This window comes from Caretta caretta, chromosome 7 (genome assembly GCF_965140235.1).
Source record: "Caretta caretta isolate rCarCar2 chromosome 7, rCarCar1.hap1, whole genome shotgun sequence".
NCBI lineage: Eukaryota > Metazoa > Chordata > Testudines > Cheloniidae > Caretta > Caretta caretta.
In genome coordinates, this window is record NC_134212.1 from 44,024,024 (window position 1) to 44,046,028 (window position 22,005).

General features: G+C 41.1%; 1 protein-coding gene across 4 annotated transcripts in view; it reads right to left on the bottom strand.

Annotated features, from left to right (window-relative positions):
* Positions 1-22,005, bottom strand: part of NISCH (nischarin) — a 59,543-nt gene that overhangs the window by 31,538 nt on the left and 6,000 nt on the right. For 2 of the 4 annotated variants that reach the window (XM_048856610.2, XM_048856617.2), the window contains exons 2-6: positions 18,531-18,614; positions 17,454-17,636; positions 9,488-9,536; positions 7,372-7,535; positions 5,312-5,407 (exon numbers count right to left, since the gene is read on the bottom strand). In XM_048856610.2, the coding sequence (XP_048712567.2) occupies positions 5,312-5,407; positions 7,372-7,535; positions 9,488-9,536; positions 17,454-17,636; positions 18,531-18,614 (576 nt within the window). Of the gene's footprint in view, positions 1-5,311; positions 5,408-7,371; positions 7,536-9,487; positions 9,537-16,874; positions 16,953-17,453; positions 17,637-18,530; positions 18,615-22,005 lie in introns of those variants that run through there. The other 2 variants (XM_048856612.2, XM_048856614.2) reach the window with 2 other exon arrangements.

Sequence of the window (22,005 nt, forward strand, 5' to 3'; positions counted from 1 at the left end):
CCTTTGCCTGAAAAGAAATCATCCCCGCTGTTAGCCACGTGGTGGGGGGAGGCCCATTCATGCTGAGCTGTTCGCATCTGGCTGACACGGATCTTCCCTAGTACTAGCCACGCAGTGGGGGGAGGGGGGAAGATGGTGAGGGGGTGAAGCCAAATTCTGTTGCCCAGCCGAGCCTGTGTGATGTCTCACACCAAACTGGCAGGCACTCAATATAAGAGGCAAAATGCGACCTTGTACCAAAAGCACATGTGCTATGTAACGTGAATTGCTTGATTCAGTGTGAAATAGTCTTCCCTTTGTTCTCTAAAATGTATCTTTTTAAATACTACTCTCCCTTTTTTCCTCCTGCAGCTACAAAGTTTCTACGCTCCCCCTATTATCTCCATCCCGGAGGCTAGCACAGAAAACACACTCGCGATGACATGTTCTCAGAGCTCATGTAGTCCTCCCGCACTGAAAGAGCTCAGCAGCATGCGTGAAGGCAAACAATGGCAGAGTCCAGGAAAGCAGGAAATGGAACGTGAAGACAAGAGGGAGGAGCACGATGAGAGGAGGAGGATGCAATGCTGAGGCTAATGGGGGAGCAAACTGACAGGCTCAGGTGTCTGGTGGAGCTGCAGGAAAGGCAGCAGGAGCACACACTGGCGCTGCAGCCCCTGTATAACCGCCTGCCCTCCTCCCCAAGTTCCATATCCTCCTCATCCAGACGCCCAAGAACGCAGGGGGGAGAGGCTACGGGCACCCAGCCACTCCACCCAAGAGGATTGCCCAAGCAACAGACGGCTGGCATTCAATAAGTTTTGAACTGTAGTGCAGCCTTGTTCTTCCCTCCTCCACAACCCAACCGGATGCTTCCCTTCTCACCCACCCCTCCCAGGCTACCTTTCGAGTTTTCCCCCTATTTGTGTGATGAATTAATAAAGAATGCATGATTTTGAAACAATAATGACTTTACTGCCTCTGAAAGTGATGATCAAAGGGGGGAGGTCAGTTGGCTTACAGGGAAGTAGGGTCAACCAAGGGGGCGGGTTTTCATCAAGGAGAAACAAACAGAACTGTCACACTGTAGCCCTGGCCAGTCATGAAACTGGCTTTCAAAGCTTCTCTGATGTGCAGGGTGCCCAGCTGTGCTCTTCTAATCGCCCTTGTGTCTGGCTGCTTGTAATCGGCCGCCAGGCGATTTGCCTCAACCTCCCACCCTGCCATAAACGTCTCCCCCTTACTCTCACAGATATTGTGGAACACACAGCAAGCAGCAACAATGGGAATATTAGTTTCGCTGAGATCTAACCTAGTCAGTAAACTGCGCCAGCGAGCTTCCAAACATCCAAATGCACATTCTACCACCATTCTGCACTTGCTCAGCCTATACTTGAACAGCTCCTGATTACTATCCGGGGTGCTTGTGTATGGCTTCATGAAGCCATAGCATTAAGGGATAGGCTGGGTCCCCAACGATAACTATAGGCATTTCAATATCCCCAACGGTAATTTTGTGGTCTGGGAAGTAAGTTCCTTCCTGCAGCTGTTAAAACAGACCAGAGCTCCTGAAGATGCTAGCATCATGCACCTTTCCCGGCCATCCCACATTGATGTCGGTGAAACATCCCTTGTGATCCACCAGTGCTTACAGCACCATTGAAAAGCACCCCTTGCAGTTTACGTACTGGCTGCCAAGGTGCTCCGGTCCCAAGATAGGGGATATGTGTTTCCTCTATCGTCCCACCACAGTTAGGGAACCCCATTGCAGCAAAGCCATCCACTATGACCTGCACATTTCCCAGAGTCACTACCCTTGATAGCAGCAGCTCAGTGATTGCGTTGGCTACTTGGATCACAGCAGCCCCCACAGTAGATTTACCCACTCCAAATTGATTCCCGACTGACTGTCTGGCGTTGCAAGCTTCCAGAGGGCTATCACCACTTGCTTGTGAACAGTGGGGGCTGCTTTCATCCTGGTATTCTTGTGCTTCAGGGCAGGGGAAAGCAAGTCACAAAGTTCCATGAAAGTGCCCTTACGCATGCAAAAGTTTTGCAGCCACTGGGAATCATCCCAGACCTGCAACACTATGCAGTCCCACCAGTCGGTGCTTGTTTCCCAGGCCCAGAATCAGCGTTCCACGGCAGGAACCAGTCCCATTACCACCATGATGTCCAAATTTCCAGGGCCCGTTCTTTGAGAGAAGTCTGTGTCCATGTCCTCATCACTATCGTGATCGCACTGTCGTCGCCTCCTCGCCTGCTTTTGCAGGTTCTGCACATACTGCAGGATAATGCGCAAGGTGTTTACAATGCTCACAACAGCAATGGTGAGCTGAGCGGGCTCCATGCTTGCTGTGGAATGGCGTCTGCAGGAGAGCAGAGTTACAGCGGAAGCGGTGGATGGCGACGGATGCCACGAGAAAACAGAACGACGACAGGACCTGCGAGGTGGATTCATGGCACCAGAAGAGCAGAGTTGCAGCGGAAGCGGAGGATGATGACAACATGGAGAAATTTGCTATTGAGATTGAGCTCATTTACAAGAGCAGAGTTGCAGTGGATGACAATGGTTAGCAGTCCTACTGCACCGTCTGATGACGGTAACACCCAGGACACAACAGCAACGGTGAGCTGAGCGGGCTTCATGCTTGCCATGGTATGGCGTCTGCACAGAAAAAAGGCGTGAAACAATTGTCTGCCGTTGCTTTCACGGAGAGAGGGGTGACTGACAACATGTACCCAAAACCACCTGCAACAACGTTTTGCCCCATCAGGCATTGGGAGCTTAACCTAGAATTCCAATGGGCAGCGGAGACTGTGGGAACTGTGGGATAGCTACCCACAGTGCACCACTCCGTAACCTCATCATATGGTGATAAGGTTAAACAGAAGCTATTAAAGTTAGATTTTTTAAAATCTGTAGGTCCAGATAACTTGCATCAAAGAGTTTTCAACGAGCTTGCTGATGAGCTCACTGAACTGTTAATGTTGATTTTCAATAAGTCTTGGAACACTGGGGAAGTTCCAGAAGACTGGGAGAAAGCTAGTGTGTCCATTTTTAAAGAGGGTAAGCAGAATGACCTGGGTAATTATAGGCCTGTCAGCCTGACATCAGTTCTGGGCAAAATAATGGAGCAGCTGATAAGGAACTCGATTAATAAAGAATTAAAAGAGGGTAATGTAAATAATGCAAATCAACATGGATATATACAAAAGAGATCCTTACAAACGAACATGTTTTTTTTTATAAGATTACACGTTTGGTTGATAAAGGTAATCTTGTTGATGTAATATATTCAGACTTCCGTGAGGCATTTGACTTGATACTACATGACATTTTGATTAAGAAATAAGAATGATAGAAAATTAGCATTGTTGTCTACAGTGTTGTTGTAGCCATGTTGGTCCCAGGAATACAAAGAGATGCGAGATGGGTGATATAACATCTTTTATTGGACCAACTTCTGTTGGTGAAAGAAAAACAAGCTTTCAAGCTTACACAGAGCTCCTCTCTTACTCTGTACCTCGTCTCTATAAAATGGAACATGGCACACAATAAATGGATTACCAGCTCGCTAATTGATAGATATCAAAATGTAACTGTAAATGGAGACTCATCGAGGGGTGTGTTTCTAGTAGGATCCTGCAAGGATCAGTTCTTGGCCCTATGCTGTTTAACGTTTTTATTAATGACCTGAAAGAAAACAAAATCATCACTAATGAAGTGATGGAGCAGCAAATAATGAAGAGGACCGGTCACTGATTATCAAGTGATCCAAACTGCTCTGAAACTGGGTACCAGCAAACAATGTGTGTTTTAATACAGCTAAATGTAAATAGATACATTTGGGAACAAAGAACGTAGGCCATACTTACATGATGGGGGATTCTATCCTGGGAAGCAATGACTCTGAAAAAGATTTGGGGGTTGCTGTGGATAATCAGCTAAACAAGACCTTCCAGTGTAATGGTGTGGCCCCAAGAGCTAATGTGTCCCTGGGATACATAAACAGGGGAATATCAAGTAGGAGTAAAGAGGTTATTTTACCTCTGTATTTGGGACTCGTGTGACTGCTGTTGGAATAGTATGTCCAGCTTTGGCACCCACAATTCAGGAAGGATGTTGTTAAATTTGAGAGGGTTCAAAAAAGAGCCACAAGAATGATTCAAGGATAACAAAATCTGCCTTACAGTGACAAACGCAAGGAGCTCAATCTAAGTTTAACAAAGAGAAGGTTAAATGGTGACTTGATTACAGATTATAAGTACCTATATGGGAAACAAACATTTGATAATTAATGCTGAAACTAGACAAAGTCAGAGTGCAAATAAGATGTAAATTTTTAACGGTGAGATTAATCAACCACTGGAACAATTTACACAGGGTTGTCGTGGATTCTCCATCACTGACCATTTTTAAAACAAGATTGGCTGTTGTTCTAAAAGATAGGTTCCAGGAATTATTTTGGGAGAGTTCTATGGGCTGTGTCATACAGGAAGTCAAACTATATTATCACAGTGATCCCTTCTGGCCTTGGAATCTATATTGATTGATTGGAGTTCTTCTAGCTGATTCAATGCCTTCTTTGATGCATTTGCATCAGAGTCCTTTCATTTTTAACATTTACTGTACTCCCAAAATGGAAGTTTACTATTCCTTTACATCTCCGAACAAGGTACAGACATTGGCAGGTCTCCATAATATGTAAATATTCAGTCTGGTAAGCAAGCTATGATGTAATACATTAAATGAATGACTGAAGTTCTATCAGAAACTTGCTAAGTTCCACTAATGAATGTCAGACCAATTGTAAATAAATAAATTTTGCCAATTAACAAGTAAGCTAACAAACAAAAGTACTGCACAGCAAAGTGCACTGTGGGAAAACATTTTATTTCATGGTATATTTGTAAACATTTGGTATTTCAACAAGTAAAGATGTTTTAGTAATGAGACCTTGCTAAAACTTTTTGTTATTAGATCTTTTCTAAGGAGGAGGGAGATCACCACTACTCTGGTTTTGATTTTTGTATCTAAAACAAAGTTCTACTGTTATTCTATTAGGAATCTTGCTCTTTAGGGGGAAGTACAATATCAGCTGTTCTAAATATCTAGTCTGGCATCCATTTTTTCCAGACTAGAGGAAGTGGTATTTGTCTCACTTATTAACAATAAATAAATATAAAACATTGTAATTATTTCTAGTGCCAAGCCAAAGTAAATGATAGCTCACCAATATTAAGCAATACGCTGCAATATTGGTATTGCTAGACTCTGCTTTTGAATAGCCATTAGAAAGTTACTGAGCAAACAGTATCTCAACCATACCTCAATCTGATGAAGAGATTTAAATATTGACAAATCAAAAGGCAAGAGATGCTCCTGAATGTTGCTGGTTCCAAAAGGTCCCTCTGTGCCAGTTACCTAGTAGTTAAGATTAAAGACGGAATTAATACACAAAACCCAATCAACACACGTCTGTTGCAGTGTCTGTGGTAAATTACAGGGATTGAAACATATAAATACAATAACTGAGAACCTTTTAAAATGACAGCCAAAGAAGTTGAAGGATTCCACTGTTAATGACACTTGAACACAATTTAGCATTTTAAAAAACAGAAGGACAAAATTAATTAAAAGGCAAAAGCCAAACATACAGAAAGCAAGGAGCTGAACTTAAAGGCAGGTCTACACTTAAACACTGCAGCTGCAGTGCTTCAGTGAAGATGCAACTAGGCCGACAGGAGAGCTTCTCTCGTCAGCATAGTTATTCCACCTCTGCAATAGGCAGTAGCTATGGCGACGGAAGAAGCCCTCCCATCAACATAGCGCTGTCTACACTGGGAGAACTGCGTCACTCATAGGTTTATGTACGTTTATAGTGCAGACCTGGCCTAAGGCTGCCACCTTGTGCTTATACATTGTAGCACATGGAGTTGTGGGCAAAGACTTCATAACTAAGATGGTAACTAGTTTTCCATTCTAAACTAATTTACACCCTAATCCCCCATTCACTAAAAATAATCTCTCTTCTTCAAATGAAATCAGAAAATTATGCATATTTCCATCCCAGAGTTTCAAGTAGGACAAGGCATTTCCAAGTTGAGAGCTTGGAAAAAGTTGAGTATTCTGTTAGATTTCTGCAAACTGAAGTGTAAATCTAGAAACTACAAATTGGTTTTATTTGCTGGTCTTCAAATAATATTAGTACCAATACAGAATGTTCAGAAACACTTGCCATGAACATCTGAATTTGAGAAGTCTGCAGGATATCTTGCTTGGACTCATCTGGGGTTTACAAGCTCTGAAGGAGCTGGCACAAGCGATCAGAGCTTACAGGTTCAAAAAACACCACTGGGGCCAAAGAACACAGGCTTCTCTCTCTAAGACTGTGTAAATTCTGTAGCATTGGAGCTACAAGGCTGGGAAATGGAAAGTTCCATAGAAATGGAACTGCAGATACATCTTTGCTTCCACAGAGCACAAAAGCTTCGGATGAAGTTTCCATATTCTCCCCAGCTGTTCATTTTTGCCTATTAAGGAACTGGACTCCCCCACTGCTCCTTGACACCGTAACTATTCTAATCCCAGATAAAAAAAATTGATTCAGGTTTAATTAAGGATGCAAGAACATAACGAGTGGTTTAACTTTTAAGTATTCTTGAAAGGTCATATTTACAGCTGGACTTCAGAAACTAAGTTCAACTGGATAGATTTAAATCAGAAGTCAGATAAGACAGAGAAGCTGTTCTCTTTTTGCTATAAAGAGTAAAAAATATCTGTCTTTTTAATTCTGATGAGCTCTCTAATTTTCGTACATCAGAACTGAGGAAAACCTTTCCAATGCACTTCAAATTTGGCAGAAGAAAAATCTGCCATGACTCCAGACTGAACCTACCAATTTTGAGGTGCCATATGAGCTTTTATTGTTAAGATTACAAGGGGCTAAAATTGATCTTTAATGGAAACTCAGTTGCAACCCTCAACTACGGAACAGTTACTATTTACAATTACAGATATAAAACAATGAAGTGAGAACGTTGTGGGGGCAGGTGCAGAGTTTTTATAAATTCTACATTAGATGAACAGTATCACGGAGTTATGTGCGTTCCCAAAGGCCAACCAATGCTCAGAAAGGTTACATGGTTGTATGCCTATGTACAAAGTGCCTACAGTGGGGCTCTGGGGAGGCCATGTCATGCTGGAAAATATCAGCTGCTATGTGTTGTTGCTTCTAGGCATAATAAAGTGAAGACTCTGGACCACCTAATCAGCCTTAATATTGGTGTTTCCATGCTTTCAAAGGATTGACACTGACAGCACACCATTAATTTCTAATGTATACTGCAGGAAACAATGTCTACATTATTTACATCAATACATTCTACCTTTAAATATTTGAGTCTACATGTGAAATCCAGAATATGACCTAGATCAGTTTTGGCATCTCCATTAGCGCACGTAGGTTTCCCCTGCCGCAATTGTTGAGTGATAGCATATAACTGCAATGGTCTGAGGCTGAAGACCTCTCCAGCCATTAGTAACTGTTCTCCTGAAAAACAAGAGTACAGTGATGTGAAACATGAAGTCATAATATTTTAAGATTTCATCCAAAGGGAGAAACAGCTGATGCCCACCACTGCTGTGGGGACGGGGCAAGAGAGGAGAATTTACGGTGGTGATGGTGGGTGTCTCATGCTAGAGATTTAACTGGTTGCCCTTTACACCCTAGCTCTGACTGAAGTACTGAAGCAACATCCACATTTTTTGCCTTTTTAACCAAGTATTTGAAGAACAGAAAACTATGGACTTCTTGCATCAGAAAATCTAATTGTTTAAAATAGGCCCTTCAGCCACAACAGGCCTAAACCTCCTAACGGAGTTAAAGGCATTCTCCCATTACATTTAACAGACCAGGATCAGACATACTGAAGCCCACTTATCTAATGTAAAAGATCTCTCTTTCTCCAAGCTATCCTTAGATAAATTCCCTAACAATTTACACTAACCATTCCATTTGCAGAACAGTTGTTCCTTTTAATAAAAAATATTTACCAACTTCACAGCATTTGCTGTATACAACGGGGAATTATAGAAAACATTTATAATGGCTATACTGGTAGGTCTAAGGCTCTCACTGTACTCACAATGTCAAAACGAACTCCCACTATCTGAAATACAAAATGCATCTCCACTTATCCTGATTTTCCATCAACATTAATTCAGTCCCTTCTCACTCTAGTACCCTTATTTTGGACTGGTCTTCAAATAGTAAGAAATAGCATCAGATTGTCAGCCCTCATGGACACCTGAAAATTCTATCCTTTATCTAGCCAATAAACTACAAATACACTAATCTGGAATTGTTAGCATTACTCCTCTCACTCAGATGCAGCAATTAGACATTAGGAACAGGACAGGCATCAGTTTTCATAATAAACATTATAAATTATGGATGGGATTTCCAAAAGCACTCAGTCAATGATTCTCACCCCCACCCTGCCTTAATGGGAGCAGAGGAAGGCCAGCTGCTGACGACTTTGGAAATCTCATCCTAAGTGCTGAAGTTACAGACTAATGCCAGGTTCTGCTTTGCTACTGGTACATCAGTGTAAACCTAGAGCAACTCCGTTGATGCTAATGAGGTGGCACGTACTGCAAGTCAGGATACATCTTTGTCCTGTAACTATTATTTTAAAGAGTTCCACAATTTTCTTAATACTCCCTTTGAAACGGTTTTACAATTTCGTAAGTTCCCTTCTGCTGCAATAGTGACCAGCTCCATCAGCAGCGTAAGCATAACTCACTACACTAATGGAAAAGACATTCAGTCTCCAAGTCTCAGGAAAGAATGCCTTTAAACAAGCTGACTAGGATGCATTCACGATACTATAATTATGAGGTTAACTAAGCTATTAAGTTAGAAGTACAAAATAGCCATAAATTTACGTACAGTGAACAAATTAAGTTTTAATTCAGCTTATGCTAAAATAATATTAATTAATGTGGAAAAAACTTATGTGTAAGTTGCAAGAGGAAGCGTTGGAATAATATGCCATGTCAAGAGGTATGATGAAAGTTTCCTGACGAGGGCACCCTGGGCTCATCATATAAGAGTTCTGAGTTTGGGAGAAGTTTCAGTAAGTCCATTCCAAGAGCTGGGGAGAGCAGACTCATGGTTGTGTCTATTTACTGCATTTCCACATTGCTGTTGAGAGCATCTTTACAATCCAGCATTGACAATGGCCCAGCATTGCTCAAACCAAAATCATCTGTCCATAAGGAGCATGCAGTAGGGAAGAGTTGATAGCAAGAGAGAGGGGAGAAGAGCAAAAAAGCACCAAAGAAAACATGATCCACAACATTCAAAAGGAAAATCTATATCTGGCTGCCTGGAGACATGTCATTCCATGTATATTCATATGCAATATAATTTTAAGAAAATTTGCATACCAAATACACGCTATTGTTCTCTGTTAAATTCTAGGCAACTCATTACAGTACCTCTGTGAAAGAGCTCTTCAGCCAACGCAGCTGTGATCCCATTGATTTCCTGCAAAGAACAAACCACTGTAACTGATGAATTCAAATGTTTTCCATTCTTCAAATGTTTAACACTTCTGACATTTATCAGAAATCTCCCTTTCCTGCCATAATTGAAGATCTTCAGAAATATCTTAAAAAATGAAATATTGAGATCATAATTATATCTTGTGGATTTTTTAGAATACTAAAGTCACTAAGGAAATAACCTGCAATAATTTTGAAAATTAAAATAGTCAAATTAGATAGAGAGCATTAGACTACAGGTAAATAGGCACATTCTTAACTAGATGTCTTTACTCTTTTAAATGCAACAGACGCTAGAATAAATATTACCAAGAATATTAGCACTACTTGAAAGTAAGCTAACTCCTTAAACAAGTTCTAGTAACCACTCAATGCTGAGAAATGGCAAGACGACTATTTTGAAAAGAGGTCTTGGAATAAGCTATTCATTTATTAAACATTCAAGAGTTCCTCTCCTATGTCAGACAGACTGCATGCCGCTAACATGGAAAATATGCTTTCTTTCGCTTGCACAGGTGTGAAGAAAAGGATAGCTATAGAAAAGGCAATTAAATTCATTCCTCTAGACTTTTCTTCAACATATTTGCTTTTTGACAGCATAAATGCTATGCCACCACCTCCTGCTCTGGCATCACCATTAATGCAGCCCCAGGAGTCAACAGGTAGATGTGTAGACAACTTTGGAAAGGAAGATGAGGGCAAAAAAATTTCAATAGAGGGATGTCAACACTTCTGCCTCCCCAAGTCCATAGAGGAGGTGAATGAAAGGCACCAAGATGGGAATGAAATATTTCCCACCCACGATGAGCAACGGTCCTACGGAAATTCAGAGGCTGTTTTGGACACAATGCAATAGTAAGATAATTCTTGTATTGATTCTGTTCGACACAAAGAAAGCCCTGCCAAAACAGTATCCAAAGTAAACATTCATGCAATGGTTAATCTTAACCTTGAAATACTCAGCTCATTTATAACGGAGGAAGCAATAGAAGTCAAATAATTCTTAATTCAGTACTCAACCAGAAGTTTACTTTGTCCACAGACAGCTCTAATGCTTCATAACAAGGGGATAAAGACAAGAAGAGTTCATCAGTTGTCCATCAGTTATACACTACTTTGCTCATTTATTGAAGCAAGTATTTTAGAAAATATGATCCTAAAATATAAACTGAACTTAAACTACACTGAGTATGGACGAGCCTAAAATGTTCAAACCAAATAAACTTAGGATAAAAAGCTACAAAAACTACATTCTAAAAAATAATTCAGTGCTACAGAATTGTTCTTGCTCCTGTAATTCTTAGCACACATGCACTTGATGACAAAGCTGTACAAACACCAGTTAATCCTCACCACCTCACTGGTAATGTAGGAGAGTAAGTTTTTCCATCCGTAAGATATGAACAAGTTAAATGATTTTGCCAAAGGCCACATAGCAATCAGCTTGTGGGTAAAGAGTCCCTCTTCCTACAGCAGACCCGGGAGGTGGTGAAACAAATCTCTGTCTCTAGCACTGCTCTAATCATATTTCTATTTGTCTAGTTCACAGCAGTCTTCTGTTCACAGGATCGGTTTTCAGCTACACTTCCAGGAGCACCCATCCTCTTTTCTTTGCTACAAGATTTTGTAAGTATAGCAGAGGAGACAATTCAGGTGTCAAAAGTAAGTACAGGACTGTGCAACAAGTTTCTCTATGGATACAAATTCTATGCTTGAGTAATAAGAGTATAGCAGTAGGAATATACTACCAACTGCCTGACAAGAATGGCAATGGTGATTGTAAAATGCTCAGGGATATTAGAGGGACTACAAAAACAGCAAACCCAATAATGGGTGATTTCAACTATCCCCACATTGACTGGGTACATGACACCTTAAGAAGAGATGCAGAGATAAAATGTCTAGACACCATTAATAAAAGCTCCTTGGAACAGCTAGACCTGGAACCTGCAAGTGTAGAGGCAATTCTTAATTTAGTCTTAAGTGGTACACAGGTTCTGGTCCAAGAGGTGAAAACAGCTGAACCACTCAGTAAGAGCGACCATAATGTAATTAAATTTAACATCCTTGTATGGAGGAAAATACCAAAGAAACCCACCACCGTAGCATTTAACTTCACAAAGAGGAATTACACAAAAATGAGGAAGCTCGTTAAACGGAAATTAAAAGGAACAGTGACAAAAGTGAAATGCCTGGAAGCTGCATGGAAACTTTTTAAAAACATTGTAATACAGGCTTAAACTAAATGTATACCCCAAATTATAAAACACAGTAAAAATGCCACCATGGCTAAAAAGAGTAAAAGAGGTGAGAAGAGACAAAAAGACATCCTTTAAAGTTTGGAAGTCAAATCCTACTGAGGAAAATAGAAAGGAGCATAAACTCTGACAAGTCAATAGTAAAAGTATAATTAGGTAGGCCAAAAAAGAATTTGAAGAGGAACTAGCAAAAGATGCAAAAACTAACAGCAAAAAAAAATTTTTTAAGTACATCAGAAACAGGAACCCAGTGCAGCTACAGGACTATCAAGGTGCTAAAGGAGCACTCAAGGAAGACTAGGTCATTGCAAAGAAGCTAAATTAATTCTTTGAATCCATCTTCACTGCAGAGGATGTGAGGGAGATTCCCACATCCTTTTAATTGATAAATTAAACAGCAGTAAGTCACCAGGACCAGATGGGATTCACCCAAGAGTTCTGAAGGAACTCAAACACCAAATTAAAACAATGAGGAGTCCGGTGGCACCTTAAAGACTACCAGATTTATTTGGGCATAAGCTTTCGTGGGTAAAAAACCACTTCTACAGATGCATGGAGTGAAAATTACAGATACAAGCATAAATATACTGGAACATACTTATGGTTGTATCTGTAATTTTCACTCCATGTGGACAAGGATGATCCAGTGGATATAGTATACACCAGGGGTTCTCTAACTGGGGGTTGGGACCCCTCAGGGGGTAGCAAGATTATTACAAGCGGGGCGTCGCAAGATGTCAGCCTCCACCCCAAACCCCGCTTTGCATCCAGCATTTATAATGGTGTTAAATATATTAAAAAGTGTTTTTAATTTATAAGAGGGTATGTGGGGGGGGGGTCGTCACACTCATAGGCTTGCTATTTGAAAGGGGTTACCAGTACAAAAGTTTGAGAACCACTGGTATACACAGACTTGCAGAAAGCCTTTGACAAGGTTCCTCACCAAAGGCTCTTAACCAAAGTAAGCAGTCATGGGATAAGAGGGAAGGTCCTCTCATAGATCAGTAACTGGTTAAAAGATAAGAAACAAAGGGTAGGAATAAATGGTCAGTTTTCACAATGGAGAGTGGTAACTAGCGGGGTCCACCAACGATCTGTACAGGGACCAGTGCTGTTCAACACATTTATAAATGATCTAGAAAAAGGGGTAAACAGTGAGGTGGCAAAGTTTGCAGATTATAAAAAATTACTCAAGATACTTAAGTCCAAAGCTGACTGCCAAGAGGTCCAAAAAGATCTTACAAAACTGGATATCTGGGCAACAAAATGGCAGATGAAATTCAATTTTCATAAATGCAAAGCAATGCACGCTGGAAAACAATCTCAATTATACATACAAAATGATGGGGAGTCTAAATTAAAGGTTACTACTCAAGAAAGAGATCTTTGAGTCATCGTGGACAGTTCTCTGAAAACATCTGCTCAGTATGCTGCGACAGTCACATAAAGCTAACAATGTTAGGGACCATTAGGAGAAAGGAATAGAAAATAAGACAAAATATCATATCACTATATAAATCCATGGTACACCCACACCTTGAATACTACGTGCTGTGCAGGTTGCCCTATCTCAGAAAAAGATATATTAGAATTGGAAAAAGTACAGAAGGGCAACAAAAATTATTAGAGATATGGAACATCTTCCATATGGGCAGAAATTAAAAAGACTGGGACTGTTCAGTTTAGAAAAGAGACGACTAAGGGGGGGGGGGGGTAATGATAGAGGTGTATAAAATCATGAATGGTATGGAGGAAGGAATAAGGAAGTGTTATTTACCCCTTCACTTAACACACAAACCAGGAATCACCCAATGAAATTAATAGGTGACAGGATTAAAACAAACAAAGTAATTTTTCATACAATGTTCAGTCAACCTTTGGAACGCATCGCCAGGGAAAGTTGTGAAGGCCAGAAACATAACTGGGTTCAAACAAAAATTAGATAAGTTCATGAAGGATAGGTCCATCAATGCCTATGAGCCGTGCTACTCACAGACATAAACCCATGCTCTGAGTGTCCCCAAACATTTAACTGCCAGAAGCTGGGACTGGAAGACAGAGGATGTATCACTCAACAATTGCCCTATTCTCTGTTCATTCCCTCTGTAGCATCTGGCACCAGCCACTGTCAGAAGACAGGATACTGGGCTAGACTGACCATTGGTCTGACTCAGCATGGCCATTCTTATGTTATAGAATCATAGGACTGGAAGGGACCTCGAGAGGTCATCTAGTCCAGTCCCCTGCACTCATGGCAGTACTAAATATTATCTAGACCATCCCTAACAGGTGTTTGTCTACCCTGCTCTTAAAAATCTCCAGTGATGGAGATTCCACAACCTCCATAGGCAATTTATTACAGTGCTTAACCAGCCTGACAGTTAGGAAGTTTTCCCTAATGTCCAACCTAAATCTCCTTTGCTGCAATTAAAGCCCATTGCTTCTTGTCCTATCCTCAGAGGTTAACAACAACACCTCTTCTCCCTCCTCCTTGTAACAACCTTTTATGTATTTGAAAACTGTAATGATGTCCCCTCTCAGTCTTCTTTTCCAGACAAAAACAAACCCCTTTTTTTCAACCTTCCCTCAAAGGTCATGTTTCTAGACCTTTAACCATTTTTGTTGCTGTTCTCTGCCCTTTTTCCAATTTGTCCACATCTTTCCTGAAATGTGGTGCCAAAACTGGACACAATACTCCAGTTGAGACCTAATCAGTGTGGACTAGAGTGGAAGTATTACTTCTCATGTCTTGTGAACTATACTCCTGCTAATACATCCCAGAATGATGTTCTCTTTTTTTGCAACACTGTTACACTGTTAACTCCTATTTCGCTTGTGGTCCACTATGACCCCCAGATCCCTTTCCACAGTACTCCTTCCTAAGCAGTCATTATGTTCTTAAAGGCCTGCTGCAGGGTATTTTTATTTAGCAGAATTGCTAAGTTAATATTTAGGGGTTTTTGATGTGTAACTAACGTAAATATTTGAAAGTATTCTAGAACATCCAAAAAGATTTTATGAGTTCATACATCAACCCAGATTTGCCTACTGGGAAAAGAGGTATAATTTAAGCAGCACTGCACTTTGCTGCTAATACGCAAGTACTATCCAAAGACAGAATGATTTCTAGCTAGCTAACCCCAGTTCTAATATTTTTTAAATAAAGATAAGTGGATGAATATGTAGCAGTAAGTAAGTTTCAATGAGCTGGGTTTGGATATATTCCAGACACAAAGGAGAAAATCTAGCACAAGAGTAGAGGACAGGGGGTTGGGGCTCCAAGTCCTCTTCTCACCTCTAGCACTGACTTGCCAGATGGTCATCGGAAAGTCTCAACCTCTGTCCCTGAGTTTGAACAACTGTAAAATGTTATTACAATGCCTTTCTCATTAGGTATACTTAGGCTTGGAAGGATTAGATTGCTATTGGTAAATGTCAATAAATGCTGATTTCAGCATACAAATAGAAACCGAGGAAAAACTACTACCCTGGATAATAACTGAAATGTACAGACAGGCAAAGGAAGAAAAGTGCTGCTTGAGAACTTATTCGAGTTTGATTGAAGGATATTTATTTTGTATATTTTGATATGTAATGTTGACAAGTTGTGTATTAACAGCTATAAAGCTTTAAAACTTTTTGAATCTCATCTACTGTCAGTAAATTGTCTGACCCCTCTTACATATTCCCCCCATAATTTCTCACAACTGAAAATTTAAATAGAAAAAAATGCTTAAAAATAAACATCCTTATTATGTCAAAATTACAAAAAAATAAAAATCTAATTCTCACAAGTCTAGGTATAGGAAGGTTTGTAAAGCACTCTAAATCCTGAAGTACTCTGAATTAAATTATTAGCTTTCATGCTAAACCAAAAATCAATTTAAACAGAGTATTACACATGCTGTTACAGTTGAGATGCTCAATGTCAGACACGCAAGGTTGACTTTCAGAGGTGTGGGGCAAGCACAATTTCAGCAGCAGTTACAGGTATATGCACCTCTGAAATTCACACCTCATAGTATCTTAAATTGGGCAGCCACAGTTAAGAAACAAAAACAATGTGTATTTAGATCTAGAAGTCTGCCTAAATATGCTATTTTCCAAATCAATACTTTTTTGAAGGGGAGAATATAGGTTAAATTGCCTACACAATAATGCTTTGCACGTCCTCTATATAAGTACGTCCATTTGAAATCAAACGCCTTCCAAAACATTAATGGATCAAAGTATTAACCCCCATTATACAGATAGGGAAAGGTCATCTAGTCCAAAGTAAAGTACAGGGAGATTAAGTGACTTGCTCTTGGTCACACAAGAAGCCTGTGCAGAGTCAAACTAGAACCCAGAGCTATCTCCTAATCTTGTATTTTAAACACTATGCCATGTCACTATGTAGTTATATTTTTAAAAGTTGTCATTTAATTTAAACTAGTTCTTCTCCTCAAAATGACAGATCAATAGCAATAATGTGAAACAAACCCTCTATTTATTCAAGTCAACCTTTATAAACTCATGATCACATTATGTGTTTTGAAATGGTTTTTACTTCAGTCACTAAAGCTTAATCAACATACCTAACTGATCATTTGTGACTCAATTCCAAAACATCTGGATTGAACTATAATTAATGCTAGGTTTTTGTCATGGATAGTTTTAGTAAAAGTCATGGACAGGTCATGGGCAATAAACAAAAACTCATGGAAGCCCGTGACCTGTCCCTGACTTTCACTAAAAATATCCCTGACAAAAGGGATAAGTGGATTCAGCACCCACTGCTGTTGGGGCTCCTGGATCCCTCAATGCCAGAGATTCCATGACTTCCATTACCTCTGTGACATAATCATAGCCTTAACTATAACGATCCACTCCATCACATATCCATCCATTTAAAGCAATTACTACTTTTCCTTCCTGCTCAAACCCCAATGCATATTCCTCTTTGTAATGTCTGCTTATCCTTACAACACAACAGCATGCTACAAAAAGGAGAAACCCAATCACAAAAGATGAATGAACCATTTTCAATCTGTGAATCACAATAAGAAGTTATTGCGTCTTACCTCAAACATTCTCTGCTATAATATTCTATCTGCTGTGTAGAGATATTTCTCTAGAGGCCACTCCATCAGTATGTTTTCCTGGAGAGAGACCATTTTTCTTCATTTGGCCTACTGGAAGCTGTCTTAATATGAACCACAGTTCTAACCACTAATCATTAAGCAGGGATTGCGTTCAATTGCATAATGTTCCTTTTGAGACCTAACAATATTGATTTCAGATAAACAATTAATGCAACTGCAGATTCATTCAGAAGCACCAGAGTATCCCGCCAACACACGTTTTATGTCAAAGGCCCTGTCCACATTATTTGCTAGCACAGTTTCAATGACAGTAGGGATAGCATAAAAGATTTCACTGGAAAAGCTCATTCTATGGCCTAACTTTTTATGTTGCCCAAATCCTGAAAAGGGAGTGATTTTAAAGCTATTTTGTTTAATCACAACAAAAAAAACCTAAGCTACTCAAAATTAGGGTGTGAACTTTCACTAGACTCCTGCTCTACTCATTGACTCAAATGGGCAAGATATCACAGTGAGAGGGCACTTTATAAATACCTAGATAGTTAGGATGCAACTTACATATAAATGAAAATGTAAGAAGTGTGACAACAATTTGGGTGCAGCAATGGGGAACTTGATCAGAAGCATTTGCAGGTAAACTTCTAATTCCTTCTCTCTTTTCTCCACCAGACTTTTGGAATTTTTCCCAATAATCTTCTTGGGAGGCAGCAGGTTTTTATCTATCTTCTTTTCTGAAACAAGCTGTAGAAACAGCAATATTACAAGTTATTACCTGAAATAGTTTTTGATCTTGCAAGAAGGATGCAATATTGTACAACTTAAGATATTAAGAGAATGTTTTCTTTTTTCCTGTAACATTTCTCTGAAACTGCAGTTACTTCAAAAGGTTTGGCTTCTTATCTCAATTTCTATAAATTTCAGGCAGATTTTTTTGGAAGGAGTTAAGAATATTAGAACATGAAAACAACCACAGTAAGTTTAACAATAATAAGTATATTTTATTTTGGCACTCACTGTGTGCAAACTTTTGAACGCCAATTCTCCCCAGCCTCCCCAAAAACATTAAGTACAACCACCAGCATTGTTCCACAAGACCAGGGATAGTTAATTGGCGAACCACAGGACAAATCCAGACTGCCAGATGCTTTTGAATGGACCACAAAATCTTTTTATTTACTTATTATTGCAGTGTGAAATATGTTTCTCTGGAGTCTGGACCTTGAATTCCATATTTCAATGTTGTTTAAATCAGTACAGGTTGGTAGGTATTAGAAATTACTATCCAATGGCTGCTCATTAGTAACCCACATGAAGCAAGTCTTTGGTCTGAAACCGGCTTCTGGTGAACAGATCACATATGGCACTCTCAGCCAAGAGTGTAAGGATTAGAGTCTGCAGGGCTGGTTCTAGGGTTTGGTGACAGGCAGATGCTTACTTCCAAGGGGCGCAATAATGCTTTTGTTTATTTGGTTTTGCTTTGCACTAATTGAGCAGGTTTGCTACATCCCAAAGGCCAAATATCCCTTCCTTTTAAAAAAAATATATAAAGTATGTCAGTAAGCTTGTGCTATGGAGCAGGATTTGACAAGTTATTTATTTTGCAAGAGCTCAAGACCACAGACTTCTGATCTTTACCTTTTCATGCAAGTCATGGAAGTCACTGTAACGATGTTTGACTGTCCACTGATGACTCCCAACACTGACTTGAATAATGTATACCTAAAGAAAGCAAACAGCAGAGTAAGGCACTTGAGGAGCATTTAAACTCAGCTACCATTTATCTGTATGATTTAAAGGTGAACCACAAATATTTCAAAATCCCACCTCTTTCTGCACTATGCTCTGAACATTGCCTCCAGCCAGGATAAAAGGTTCTTCAGAAGCACCTCTCCCAACTCTAAAAGCTAACATCTCTCCTCCAGATCTACCAAAATCATGCCCAGTGTGACAACTTAGCATACACCATGTACAGACTTCACAGCTACCATGAAACTCCAGCAGAGCTCCTAAGCAAGTCCATTTAATGATTTTTCAGTTTTTTAAATAACTGTATTCCCTTTGAGGGTATAGAAACTGAGAAGCCAGACAAGATAAACAGAATTACTCAAGGCCCAATGACCTTGCTCCGGGCTATGACAGAGCTTCATGGCAAGTGTGACTGTGCATGAATGGCTATTACAGTTAAGCTGGAAGCAACTTACATCGGGAGACCCAAAAACTATTTTATTATGGATGTGCTGAATAGGTGAACCTTAAGATTTTCATTTGCAGATGACCTTTTAAAGCCACACTGACTGGTTCTAAAGGAAACTCTCAATCTACCTTCTGATGGATTGGAAGGAAGCCATCATGATGAAACCTGGAAGGTGTTGGAGGAAGATAAAAGGGGCAGCAGAGGTGAACCCTGAACCAACAGAGCCAACCTCCATGTGTACAACAACGGGAAAACACAAAATTTAAGGCACCACATTGTTTAACCTTCTTCTGGGATGTGCATGAAGTGAATAATCAGCTGATCAGTGAGCCCTGAAATCACTTGTTATAATCAGGAATGTGGAAGAGATGGCAGGTCACGTGGTCCCATTTCACAGCTGTTGTAACTCAATGAAACAGTTCTATCACTAATCACATTTGAAAAAAAAATTACTCATGATCAGTTTTCAAATCTTCTTAATAAATGAAGAATGCCTTTGTTTTATGTAATCAACCCAGAAGACTAGCATACAGAATATCAAAATAGGCTACAATTTAACACTTTAAAAGTGGTCAAAGACACTTAATTGTTCATGAAACATCAGAATTTATATGTTAGTATGCTGCAGGAAAAATGAGGTCTACAACAGAATGCAATCAAGAAGTCTACCTAGTGCACAGCAGCTGCTACTGAAAACATTGCTTGGGTGTTTGAAGCACAGTAAAGAAAAGACAGAAGTTAGGTCAAACAAAGAATTACAAATTCACCTGAGTACTGAGTCCAATTATGAAGTCTCAAAGGGCATGGTGGAACTTGCGCTCCATGAGAAACTGCAAAGCACAGGTCTACACATAAAACACTGCACAGGTCTACACTACAGTTGCACCACTGCAGTGCTTAAGTAAAGAAGCTTCTACGCTGACTCGGTGTAGTTAATCCACCTCCACGAGAGGTGGTAGCTATGTCGACAGGAGAAGCTCTTTCACCAACATAGCACTGTCTACACTGGGGGTTAGGTCAGTATAACTGTTCCTCAGGGGCGTGGATTTGACTAATCTAATTGCCTTCTATGATGAGATAACTGGCTCTGTGGATGAGGGGAAAGCAGTGGACGTGTTATTCCTTGACTTTAGCAAAACTTTTGACCCAGTATCCCACAGTATTCTTCCCAGCAAGTTAAAGTAGTATCGGCTGGATGAATGGACTATAAGGTGGATAGAAAGCTGGCTAGATCGTCGGGCTCAATGGGTAGTGATCAATGGTTCCATGTCTAGTTGGCAGCCGGTATCAAGTGGAGTGCCCCAAGGGTCGGTCCTAGGGCTGGTTTTGTTCAACATCTTTATCAATTATCTGGATGATGGGATTAATTGCACCCTCAGCAAGTTTGCAGATGACACTAAACTGGGAGGAGAGGTAGATACGCTGGAGGGTAGGGATAGGATACAGAGGGACCTAGACAAATTAGAGGATTGGGCCAAAAGAAATCTGATGAGGTTCAACAAGGACAAGGGCAGAGTCCTGCACTTAGGACGGAAGAATCCCATGCACCGCTACAAACTAGGGATGGAATGGCTAGGCAGCAGTTCTGCAGAAAAGGACCTAGGGGTTACAGTGGACGAGAAGCTGGATATGAGTCAACAGTGTGCCCCTTGTTGCCAAGAAGGCCAATGGCATTTTGGGATGTATAAGTAGGGGCATTGCCAGCAAATTCAGCGACATGATCGTTCCCCTCTATTCGACATTGGTGAGGCCTCATCTGGAGTACTGTGTCCAGTTTTGGGCCACACTCTACAAGGATGTGAAAAAATTGGAAAGCATCCAGCGGAGGGCAACAAAAATGATTAGGGGACTGGAACACATGACTTATGGGGAGAGGCTGAGGGAACTGGGATTGTTTAGTCTGCAGAAGAGAAGAATGAGGGGGGATTTGATAGCTGCTTTCAACTACCTGAAAGGGGGTTCCAAAGAGGATGGATCTAGACTGTTCTCAGTGGTACCAGATGACAGAACAAGGAGTAATGGTCTCAAGTTGCAGTGGGAGAGGTTTAGGTTGGATATTAGGAAAAACTTTTTCACTAGGAGGGTGGTGAAGCACTGGAATGTGTTACCGAGGGAGGTGGTGGAATCTCCTTCCTTTAAGGTTTTTAAGGTCAGGCTTGACAAAGCCCTGGCTGGGATGATTTAGTTGGGGATTGGTCCTGCTTTGAGCAGGGGGTTGGACTAGATGACCTTCTGAGGTCCCTTCCAACCCTGATATTCTATGATTTTTCACACTCCTGAGAAAGACAGTTATACCGATATAAGTCTGTAGTGCAGTGTTCTCCCTGCAAGGCCCGTGAGCCAGTGGCAGCTCCCATGGACCCTAAGTGCGGCTCCCTGTCAATCACGCTGTCCAGCAGCGCAGTGGGGCTGCAGCTAAGACAGGCTCCCTGGCTGCTCCTGGAAGTGGCCAGCAGGCCCCCGCAGCCCCAGGGGATAACAGGTGGAACAGAGGTCTCCACACGCTGCTCCTGCCTACAAGCACCGCCCCCGCAACTTCCTTTGGCCGAGAACGGGGAACTGTGGCCAATGGGAATTGTGGGGGCAGTGCCTGCAGAGAGGGGCAGCATGCAGAGCCATGTGCCCCTCCAGGGGCCAGAGGGGCAAGTTGGCCCCTTTCAGGAGTGGTGTGGGGCCGGCACCCAAAGTAAGTGCCACCCCCTTCAATGGGCAGGTTCTGAATAGTTCTTCCACCACCCAACCTGTAGCCTCCCGGAGCTTGCACTCCTCACCCCCTCCTGCACTCCACCCCGAGGCCCCTCCCAGAGCCAGCCCCCAATACCCCCTCCTGCACCCCAAGCCCCTGCCCCCTCCCAGAGCCTGCACCCCATAACCCCTCCTGCACCCCATAACCCCTGCCCTGAACCCCATAACCCC